We start from the raw sequence: 12,597 nt of genomic DNA on the forward strand, positions 1-12,597 counted from the left end.
CAGCTTCTAATTGGGACCTGTCAAAATTTGACAAAACGTGGTTTACTACATCTCTCCTTTACAGCTTTCAGCTCAGTGTTGTAGTTTTCACTCCATATGAATCCCAGAAGCTGCTCCCCACTCCCTCCCCGTTTAAATCCTCCGGCAGCTGTTCCCCACAGACTCATGCAGAGTGTTATGCAGAAGGCTGTTTTCATTCTGCATTTTTCTTGACAAGTCACTGTAAAAGCATTACATTAATGCATTCAAACATATGCGAATGCCAGTAATTACATACTAAAAGACTCACTTCTTGGTCAGAGGTAGTCTGCAATGAGGCAAAAAATGAAGTACAACTTCAAATATAAAATAAAAAATATTTTAAAGATTAGAGAGTCATTAAAGAGTTGTGATGTGGATGCCAGTGGATGTGCACCTGCTTATACAGTGTGTTATTGTGAATGTCAGACACGGCATCAACAAATCTGTGCCAGACCTTGAATTATGTTTTGGTTTGAATGATTGTGTTGGGTGATCCTTCCACTCACAGTTGAGGAAAAATATCAGCAAAATCTTTTCTAATTCATTCACAAAAATACAGATTGGTTGGACAGTCCATTCATCTGTCCATTACTTTTACCCCCTTTGACTTTGAGGGACTAAAGCATGTCCAATGTGACACTGAGCAAGAGGTGGGTAACACCTTGAACATATTGCCACAAGTTGGAGTGAATATATATTGTCATCAAGCATTCCAGCTTATTACACTGTCTTGCTGTAGCTTTTATGCCTGGGAATGTCTCCTTTTATAAAGACAACGAGATAGTAATATTTTCTCCAAGACATGAATTTTATAAATCAGGTGGAAGTTATTCGAAAGGGATTAATCTGGAGGTGGCTTTTTGAGGAGACCTACAATACTGAGTCACTCAACTAGACATTTTTCAAGAACTGGAGATAGCTACCATAAATGAAAAAACATATTGAAATATCTCTTTAATATCTTATCAAAGATTTGTTGCCTCCCTGCTTTGTTACATCAAGTACACTTGCAAGGCAGTTTACATTTTTTTAAAAAATGTATTGCTTTTAGGATTGGATATGTCTCTGAGGTGATGCTGAAATGCCCCTCAACCTCACCTAGGCATTACCTCACCCACACCAGGTCACATAGAGTATTTACAAAGAGACAGTAGCTGTGTTTAAACACACAGAGAACCTCCCTCTAGCTATTTGAAGAACATGGTTTTTGGTAGTGACAGCAGTCATAGATAGGTCATCTTACTGAAAACCCTTATGGGTACATTTATGCGTCAGCCAAAAGCTTTGCATTATTATTGAAATTATTGCATATTTCTCATGTATAAGCAGTAATCTGAACCTGCTGCTGAGTCAGTGAGAGAAGCCAGGAGAGCATGCAGGTGAAACTTTTCATACTTCCGTTCCAGCTGACTGACTGTAGGCAGCCACTTGAAAACATCATTGTATAGGACTTGCGGAACAAACAAATGGAAAGGTCAGAAGCCATTTCAATACAGAGTGAAAATCTATTATTTGCAGGAAAACAGGAAATAAAAATGATCAACACCAACATCTGGTTCCATTCTGACTTGTGCTTCAATCACAGTGCACAGTTGTGAAAGCCATTACTTATCCAGTCTGAGGTGCACAGAGGCAATATCAGTATGTTCTATTTAGTTTTTATGTGGTCTGGACACAGCAGGGGAAAAGCTTCAACAGTTTGAAAAGCCTGACCTGGTTTGCTTAGAGTCAGTCCATTAACAAAGAGAGCAGTCGCTGAGCAGCACTGCAAAGTTTGGGGGCTTCTGAAAACACAGACAAATTACAGCAGCAAAAACTAAAACATCCTAACTTTTAGTACAGTACACCCTGTGCCAAATTATTAGGCAAATTGTTTTTTTGTCCAAATCATTGTCTTAGAAATAGGTCATGAGCTTGGTATGTATTCAGTTATCTTCTCCGGTGTTAACTTGGTATTACCAGACAAGAATTTAATTTAGGTTACTTTGGAAGCAACAAAATCACCGCAGATGTCTCAGCATGCAAGAAATAAGTGTGCCAAATTATTAAGCAAGTTTTAGCTGTAATCAAAATGGGACAAAAAAAGGACTTAATGGCTGCAGAAAAGAGCCAGATAGTTCAGTTGTTGTCATAAAAACTTACTCCCAATAAAATTGCCAAGAAATTGGGAAGAAATACTAGGACCATCAAAAAGTATATCAAACAGTCGAGATGGCATAAAAAAGCGAGTTGAAAAGAAAAGAAGACCATTATCATCAAAGGATCTGAGAAGAAATAAGCGAGAAGCAGCCAGACAACTGCTGGCATCAAGTTCTACCATCTTTAAAAACTGTGACTTACCTGAAGTTCCTAGAAGTACCAGATGCCACATCCAAGAGAGTACGGAACAGCCAAGAAATCAGCCAAACAGCCTCCACTCAACAAAAACCACAAAGAAAAACGGTTGGAATGGGCAAAACAACATCTAAAGACCAACTTCACGCACGTTTTATGGAGAGGCGAGATGAGAGTCACCGTGGATGGCCCTGATGGCTGGGCAAGAGGATGGGTGGCCAATGGACAGGAAACCCCATGACGTTTACAGTGGCAGCAAGGTGGCGGTGGTGTCATGGTGTGGGTAGGACTTACTAAAAATGAAGTTGTGGGTCCCTTTCAAGTTCCAGAAGGGGTAAAAATCAACTCTGAGACATACTGCGAGCTACTAAGCAACACTCTGTTCAAACAATGGTTCAACAAGAAGCCTGCTTCTTTCAAAAAGGCTGTCATTCTGATGCAGGACAATGCACCATCCCATGCCTCGAAGTTTACCACATCATGGCTGGCTAAAAAAGGTTTCAAGGACAGCAGATTGATGGTTGGGCCACCATCATCCCCTGACCTCAACCCAATTGAGAACTACTGGTCTCTACTGAAACAAGAAATTTACAGAGAGGGTAAACAATACACATCCAAGGACAGTCTTTGGGAAGCAGTGGTGGCTGCAGCATCGAACATCATTCCAGACCACATCAGGAAGTTGACAGACTCGGTGGATGGGAGGCTGATGAGCGTCATTGAGAAAAATGGTGGACACATTGGCAAATGAACTGAAAATTGAACTTTGTATAGTTGTTACAAAGCAATTTAGTGGTTTGGTTAAAATTATACAAAAAGTTGTAATAATTAATATTTATTTTACTTTCTTTGATGACTACTTTAGAAAATTTTCTTGCACTTAGAAATAAATATATGAGTTGTAACAAACGTGCCTAATAATTTGGTACATGCACTTTTGACATATGTGGTGATTTTCTTGCTTTAAGTGTAATATAATTTGAAATTATGTCTGACAATACAAAGTTAGCGTAGGAGAAGACTATTTAAAAGAGGGAAGGTCCGGACTTATTTATAAGACTATGTTTTGGACAAAAAAACTACTTGCCTAATAATTTGGCACAGGGTGTATGTGTCACATCCCAAAAACTGTGGAGTCAAAACTTCTTTTGATGCAACTGGGTCACATTACTGGCCAAGTAGTAAACTGCAAGTCTCAAGGTGACTTGTATAATTAAAATGAACAGAAGCCAAATAAGAGGTTGAAGACATTCTAAAAATATGTGCCATGCTGAAATGAAATGGTTACCAGAACTTGTGATCTGTAGTCAATGTATATAGTCAATTTCTACAAATTGTAGTGCAATGTAAGGTTGTATCAGCAAATAAAAATTACACAGATGCAATATTTTATTCACAGCCATCTAAAAAGCCAGAGAATCCACTTTGTCAGTAAACTATAGTTTCTCCTAACCCACTTTGACTTACATCTAAGCATATTATCAAAATGTACTTTCAGTATCACATCTTTTTGTGGCTGGTTGCAGTGTACTTCATACATAGTCATGCAGCTTAATCCAGTGTTTCCCAGCCTCATGGTTCTGCCCCCTTCAAACTGTTATAGGACATAACTGAGGGGTACTGATCTTATTATTCGAGTAGGAAAGAAGATAAAACTGTTTCTGCTGCACAAAATTTTATGGGTAACATTGAACATTTTTACCTCCTTGGGCTAAGTTAAATAACTGTAGAGGTTGTGAGGCAGAATCAGCAAACATTTCATCGAACACATGACAAAGGGCCGACAAATAACGCGATATTTTTGTTAGGGGTAACAAGCAAAAAGCTTCAGGTTTATCCTGCATGCAATGCAAAAATTAATAAAAAAGAAATCCATTTTTTGTCACCATTTTGTCTCACTAAGACTTCTTTGCATAATGTTCTTCTGTTGTCCAGATAAACTCAACAACTAAAATGTTGATACTCCCGTTTGAGGTTGCGTTCAGTTTTCTCTGTAGGCTGCCTCCTGTGTTTGTCTTGCCCTGGGTTTCACCACTCAGGATGTCTCCAGGCTACCCCATCTGCCTGGTAAAGTTTGTCTGGGCCATATGAAACCTAAGAGGAATATCTACACTAATATTCTAAGCTCATCTTAGCCAGGTAACGTAGTAAAGCTCTTCCTGCCTCAGCAGCCTCCTTTTGAACCAGTTGCCTTGACACTGAACACAGCTGTTGTTACATTTCATCTAATCAGATCTACAAAGAAGTGAATTTAACCATGCTGTACATTGAATTACACAGTGACAAATCTGATCCTACTAATGTGTGTGTTAGTGCATGTATGTGGACGTATTTGTGTGTAACATATGTTAAGATTCCGGTGCTAAGGTGAGTCCTTTATAAATAACGATGAGGGCAAATGGAATTCGCTGTGGTGATCCATGAGGGAACAAACATGCAATCAAAAGTCCAAGAAGGGGAATATTGCAAAAATAGTCATCACACTGGGAATTCTACAGGGATTCCTTTTAGCTGAACGCAGACACGTTCACAATATATTGTTAATAAATTCCTTCGAGGAGATGTTGGATATTTTGGAATCATACGATGGTAATATCATCACTCCCTAACAGAGTCTCTTTCTTTTTTTGTGATGTGATGCCCTCCTTCTCTCTTTTTTTAATTCCCAGATCGTAACCATGAGAGATTATCTCCCAAAGATTCTTGGTCCAGAGCTGTTTAAACAATACATTGGGCCCTACAAGGGATACGATCGGACTGTGAACCCCTCTGCCGCCAATGTGTTTTCCACTGCTGCAATGAGGTTCGGCCACGGTACCATCTCCCCGGTAATCAGGAGACTGAATGAGAGCTTCCAGGAGCACGAGCTCTACCCCAACTTGAAACTACACACTACTTTCTTCAGACCATACAGAATAGTCAAAGAAGGTCAGTGTCAGTGCACTCTTATGAAGCTTCCTACTGGAAATAATAACATATTTTGCAAGCACGCTAAACACAGCGGCAGTAGGGGGACTCTGTTTAGGTCAACTACAGCAACGAAGTCTGTCTCAGTGTAATAACTGGTTGCTTGTCATTTCTGAGATTCACTAGATCTGACATATCTATATCTGCTGTGAGTATGAAAATCTGCACCTATATGTCACACCTAGTACATGATCTATACATTGTGCACCCAGCCACATGAGACTCATTACAGAAGGTGTAATAAACCATCTTACAGGCTGCAGAGACCTTTTCCGATCATCATCGTGACATTACTTATTCATTTCCCTTCGGGGATGAATAAAGTGACTCTATTCTATTCTATTCTATTCTATTCTATTCTATTACTTATTACTTACTTATGTAGCCCTTAATATCTGTCATATGTATATGATGCACTGTTAAAGGCTTATGTGTGTTGACAAATTTATGGGAAATTCAGATTTTTTTCAACATGGGTCTTATTCTCAGATTCTAATTATGGGTCATTTTAACTTGTCAGGCGAGCTAGACTGCAGCAAAGAGCACATATTGTAAGAAGCATTCACCTGGATTTTTATTTCAGCAGTGTGACTTACATTTCTCACTATCTGCAATACTTTTTGCATATTCCTTATCCTTCTTGCCTATTACTGTTCAACAACCCTTAAAGTTAGACAATAAAAAAATAAGAGAAATGTAGAAGGTTACAACAAAGTCTAGTTTTTTCAGTCTCACAGCTCAGCTCCAATTCCACAGCATGTATTACTGCAATAACTCTCCCTGATGGTACAGCATTTAATTGCATAATATGAAGCTAGCTAAAACACATGGATTGTTCAAGTCACATTTTTCAAAACACGTACATTTGTGTGCTCAATTGTAAATAACTTAAGTGGCAGATAAGTCCATGGAGAAGGTTAAAGGTGCCAGCACCTATGCACAATGATCCTTATGCCTCTTGTGTATAATACCATTCTGTGTGAATAAAACTGTGCTTATTCTCAACATTGTCTAGTTTACATTCAAATGGATTATGCCTTAACATCACACCAGATGTTTTGCTGACTTTCAGTCGTTGTAGTTCCTACTTCACTGCAGGAATACAGTGCTCGGTAGTCAGACCACCGAGCACCGAGCACATTACTTTTATAAAATGATGTATTGTTATGATAAATAGCGCATTCATCCCCAACAGTCTATTCATCCTATTTGCTCAAATGAAATTGTTTGGACACCAGTGAGCCCAGGGGAAGCAGCAAATCCAAGCCCAGGAGAGATACACAAACCTGTTTGTTGAGCAGCAACAAAGAGCAGTGCATCCAGAGAAAATACGACTCACCAGCCATATGTTGTTTTTCCTTTTCATTTTGATTAAGCCCTGTATTACATATAGACTGAACATGAAAAAATGAATTCTTTTTCTGCAGTTTTGCGACATCACATTGGATGATGTTTTAGTTCTGAAGGAAAAAATAAATGCAAAGCTGCAGCCTTAATAGGCTTGAATAAACTAAAATCCATATTTCATATTGGAAAAGTAGCCAATGCTGTGTTTGTGTCTAGGTGGGATTGAACCAGTCATGAGAGGTATCTTTGGAAGTCTGGCATCAGCTGTTAAGCCAAAAATGATGGTGACAGATGAGGTGACAGAGAGGCTGGTCGTCCTTAAAATACCCCACCTCATGGACCTGCCTGCATTGAACATGCAGAGAGGACGAGATCATGGTCTCCCAGGTAAGAACTGGGCTGGGAGTCAGCAGTGCTATTCAATACAACTGAGTTAATCCTTGTCAAATTAGAAAGACAATCACCAATCAATGCAATGTTAAATCCTGAAAGCTTAAAACCAGTTCCCTTGTCTTTCCACTTTATCAGCACACTTAAGCACTCTGTGTTCGTAAGTTTTTCTAGCAAACCATCTGCCTGTCAAAACCATCCATACTGTTTGTAAGTACTCTTGAGTATATGACATTGAGTTTTATTAGCTGTGTCTGCAGCTTGCTGATTCCTGATGACCTTTAGATGTTATTGGCATTGTACTAGCACTGCACATAGTGTCCTAGCACAAGCTTTGCAGACCTGTAATAATAAAACAACAAATACCAAAACACATAATGGAAAAACAAATGCAAAAGAAAAAAAATGCTCCAAAAAGAACTGCCAAACCAGAGGAGCTTCAGGGCGTATTCTGGATAAATAAATACAAATGTTTTTGTTTAAATGCATTTAATTTTGTTCTCTTGGAACATGTTTTTTTCTGTCCTTGACTTGATCTTTTTTTTTTTTAATCGCTGACAGGTGAATCATGAAGCCTGATGGGCACATAAAAGTGTCCGTAAAGTTGTTGCTTATCCAAAATGTACAAGTCAATCCCTTGAGCATCCCAGAGTACTTCTGGCATAAAACCATATGTTATCTCAACTCAAATAAGTCAGATGTGTGCTCATACAAAACTACAAGAAACCATTTTGCTGACTCTGACAAGCTATTAATGTTGATTTGGCTTAGTTCCACTCAGCTATCGCCAGTTAGCTTAGCTTTTTTTGAAGAAGAAGAAAGTGCAGCCAGAGGAACAGCATCTCTCCCAGGCTTTTAAAAGGAATTTTGAAGAGAGACAGAGAATGAATCTGGACACATGCTACTGGCTAAACTGGACAGCAAGACAAAAGACCTGTTATGTTACTGCAGTATCAAGTCTTAACCTCTGGAAAGACATTGTACATTGTACATTGTACAGATGAGTCAGAAGCAACAAGTACAGTATCACTGATGTCTTACCAGAAGTTTGGCTGGAGAACAAGTACACTGTTCTGGATGAGGTACCTATCAATGATCCAAATGACTCAGCAAGCATTTGCACCACTAGTTCAAAACCTACCTGTACAGACACAGCCTGTAAGACAGCTAAGCCCCAGCAGGGTGCAAACTACAGGGAAGTCACTGGGAGCTTAGCTTTTCTTAATGAGACACAAGCACCCCTGAAAACATGATTAGTAGAGTGTTGGGGAGGCCTCTGTATGCTATTTTTGCTGTGCATTTCTTTCTTTATCTCTGTTCATCATGATGGCTCATCAGTAAAGATCAGCTATAATTGATGTTTGGTTCGTACATGAGGGTAATTCATTTTTAATTCACTTCAGTGCAGATACCATATATAACATATACAGCCATCATTATCAAAACATGACAGTGCAATATCATAAACTTCACTTACTTTAGCTCAAAAACAACAAAAAATATTTATTTGATTCCAACTGCTGTAAAAAAAAACCCAACAACAACAAAACAAAAAACAAGCTGAAGAACCAACCATATGTCCATAGTACTACAAGGAGACAGCTTCAGCTATGTTTTATCTCTTTTCTTTTTCTCATAAATCATATTCTTAATATCAGGAATAGTGATGAATAAAAGATAGTCATCAAAGTATCTGTCATTTCTGATGGTGAAAACTGAGGTAAACAACAGACCAAAAGTTGCATTATCCAGAAAAACAGAAAAACCAAAACGCTAAAACAAGCTGGTGACATGGTCTGAACTTTAAATTGTTTATGAAAATGGACAAACTCTCTGTGATGTCTGTCTCCCACCTAATCCAAAAATGGGCAAAGAGGTGGAACAAAGTGGAGCTGAGGTGGACCATGGACAGTCCTATGATGCCACTCAAAGCGGCCACACCCTTGGTCATAGCATAATTTTATACCTTAATACAATTTAAATGTATACGTTTCCAAAAATCCAGTCCTGTACAGTTGTCATGAACAGAGAAATTAGCTATAGATACTAGAACTATTTCTTTGTACCAGGCTGAAAACCAAGCATTTTAACTTGCGTGTCTATCGGGATTCACTTGCTGTTGGAACCAGCCTCAAGTGACCGTTTAAGAAATGCCGGTTTTGTTATGTCAGTGTTGGCCTCATTTGTCAGCCATGGAGGTCCTAAATACCGGATTTTGTTTCATATACATGGTTCAAAACTTAGCTCCGTTGACCATTTTGATCAGCTGTGGGAGTGATAGAACATTACTGTTTGGATGGGATTTATTTAAAGAGAGTGGGGGGTCCATATTCTGTCAGCTAACCTATGGCATCACTTTGCTGGAATTTGGCAAGAGTTGGCAAAACTTTGAAAAAGAACATCACTATTTTCTACCCAGGACAACAAGGACAATGCCATAGATCCTTCCCAGAACCCCCTCCCTCTCAGCCTCTTGGAGATATGTTAAACAGTACAAGCTAAGGATGCAGATAAAAAGGACTGATGACATGTTACTATGTGGCACCATAAGTCCTTGTTTATCCAGACAAAACAACAAGGGCAATCTCCCTGTACTCAACATTATAGGGCATGTTGACATTCAAGAACAGATTGGTTCCTCTAGCATCCTTTCCCTTTCAGCTCATGTCCTTCACTGCTCACTATAGCTACTACAGCCCTCCCCAAATAATGAGGAGTAGCTCCAATGTCTGCTCTTCCTGTTTTGACAAAAATCAGGATAACCAGAGTGTACTCAAAGTGACTCAAAGTACATCCACTTTATCTGACTCCAGTTGTGTGCACAGACTGTGTTAGATGATACCTTCAGTATACTGAACTTAGCTTCTCTATATATCAGATCAATAATTAATGATTGTACTATCAAGGGTTGTCTTGATGTTATGTTTTAATAGAGCAGCAGCCCTCATAGGACCAGCTCTTCTAAACATGGGAAAGGAGGTAGAGTGGCTACTTTCCCTAATAATGTCAGTGAAACTGTTGTCATTTGGAAAATTTGCCTCTTTAGAGTATGTTGTGCTTCAGTTGAGTATTGCTCCTGTTGAGAAATATTACTGGCCATCTACAGGCTTACAAAATATACTGCAAATTTTTCTGATGGCTTTGCTAAGCTACCTTTGAGTATATAGTTGGTCATTTTAATATTCATATTGAAGGTCCCATTGATGGCAGTGCTAAAGAACCTTTGAATTACTTGAATAGCTTCCTCGAACAGACTTTGTACATAACAATGGGCATGTTTTGGATCTGTTTCCAAAGGTCTACATATTTTCTGAGGTTGTAGTGGCTATTGTTGCCCTTTTTACCTACACATTGAGTGTTCTTTAAAATGACCATCTCTGCTGATAACAGCTGATTTAAAATAGGAAGTATTTTAACCCTTTACGCTTCAGTGCGTCGTAGGTGTACCGCCGGCGGTACACTTACTAATTTGCATAGGAATTTCAAGAATGTCAGACGGCTGCAAACACGATTATACAAACACTATACGCCGATGGAAAGCTTAGATTCTCATGAATCCGCCGGTATAAACCACTTTCAGATGTGATTACCACAGCGGGTGAGAAAAACACATTTGTCCGACAAAAACAAATATTCATCCATCCGTTCTCTATACACGGCTTCAACGCACACAGCGTGACTCACATTTCCGGGTTTATTATTACACACAGAAAAAAAGATTCCACAAAAAACGGCCATAATCCAACCTTTTACATCCAGACAACACAAGCCAGTAAACTATTTTGTCCAAAACATGTCCTGAAGTCGGTATAAAATCCACGAATCGGTCGTTTTCAAGGAAATGCACCTCGCGATGTGCGTCCAATATTCCCTGTATTTTTTGTAATTTTTTTTATTTAAAAATAGAATATTAGCGATTTTTTGTACTGAAAACGGCTGGAATTGACTGAAGCTTAAAGGGTTAAACAGTTGCAGTCCAAACATTATGATCATTTTAAATGCCATTGCTCGCTTAGGTGCCAAAGTTATTCTTGATTAGAAAAAGACACCAAAGAGGAATGATTCTCTGGTAAAAGCTCAAAAAAAGAAGCATTCAGAACGCAAGTGGTGGAAAACTCCACGTTCGTGATGACAGCTATGTAGAGAGACTTCACATCTATAACTTGGAACTACAAAGGACAAAGCAGTCCTTTTCCTTTGAGAAGCACACATCTTATTCACTGTTGTTGACAGATTGACAAACCCCTCAACATCAGTCCCTCATGAACAGTTATCAGTCGAGTCATGCAATATCTTCACGGATCAAATTCAGAAATAATGTGAACAGTTTGTAACTCTGTCTCAAAAATAATTACGTCATGTGTGTCTCCATGAATCAGGTCAAAGCACACAAAACAAGTTTCTCTGCGCAATGCAATACTTTCTTTGACATCTGCTCTGAATGTTGTTTATCAATAGGAAATGTGAGGGAAGTGAATGTATAAAAACTGAAGGGATAAATTAAATAATGCACAAAGGACACTATGTACAGTGTACATAGTGTGGAAGCAACATAGACATTCAAAAATTTTATGTCCCAACAGTAGGTATTGGAAATGATGATGCAGAATGATGGAGCAGTTGTGAAAAATGCCACAGTGCTATAACAGCTATTGCCATGTTTAACTTTATAACTGGCATGTGTGCAATGCATTTCAGTCCAGTGTCTCAGAAGGGCAGTAAAGGTCTGACTGTGCAATATGGTATTTGAATGTGTCTGTATGTAAGTTTGTGTATGGAGGAGAGGGCAGCAGAGTGAAGTTTCCATTATAGCGAGATAGTTCAGGGTGGGGGCATGAGTAGTGTATTGGATATGCTGATCAGCTGATTGTCTGTGACGTGCTGAATATTCTCAGTCCCTTTGAAAAGTACAGCTGCTGTTGGGCAGTATTGCTCAGGTGGGTGAAATTAGAAATCCAAATAAGGTAATTCCTAATGTAGATACCAACGAATTTAAAGCTGCTGACCCTCTGCACCTCAGACTCACAGATTTTTAGTGATAGATAGTGTCCCCTCTCCTTCTTCATGTCCATGATTATCTCCTTGGTCTTACCTGTGTTGAAAGATAGGATGTTGTTGTCACACTGTCATGCTCCTGTATGCAGCTATGTCATCCCCAGTGATCAGGCTGTGTTGCTGTAAGCAGATTTTAGGATAGTATTGCTCTTGTACGGGTGGCAGTTGTGGGTGAGTAATGTGTAGAGCACAGGACTGAGGACAACATCCTTGAGGGATGCCAATATTAATTATCACATTATTTGAGGTTAGATTTCCAATTTTCACAAACTGCAATCTGCCAATGAGAAAATCTAAAAGTCAATCACAGAGGTGGGGAGTCCAAGCCAAGGTTTAACAGTCTGGAAATCTGTAGGACTTCCAGACTGTTGGCTGCCAGAAAGTAGATGAAGAGCAGCACTGTCACCTTGCAGCCAGTATACTGAGACTTGTCAAGTGATGCTATGCTAATGGTTTTTAAGTTGTCCAACAGCTGGACAACCG

The 12,597-nt window shown here is 39.1% G+C and overlaps 1 protein-coding gene across 1 annotated transcript in view; it reads left to right on the forward strand.

Annotated features, from left to right (window-relative positions):
- Positions 1-12,597, forward strand: part of tpo (thyroid peroxidase) — a 45,918-nt gene that overhangs the window by 14,770 nt on the left and 18,551 nt on the right. The window contains exons 8-9 of the mRNA XM_051957745.1: positions 5,025-5,283; positions 6,886-7,056. Coding sequence (XP_051813705.1) covers positions 5,025-5,283; positions 6,886-7,056 — 430 coding nt within the window. The remainder of the gene's footprint in view (positions 1-5,024; positions 5,284-6,885; positions 7,057-12,597) is intronic.

This window comes from Acanthochromis polyacanthus, chromosome 1, assembly GCF_021347895.1.
Source record: "Acanthochromis polyacanthus isolate Apoly-LR-REF ecotype Palm Island chromosome 1, KAUST_Apoly_ChrSc, whole genome shotgun sequence".
NCBI classification, from domain to species: Eukaryota; Metazoa; Chordata; class Actinopteri; family Pomacentridae; genus Acanthochromis; species Acanthochromis polyacanthus.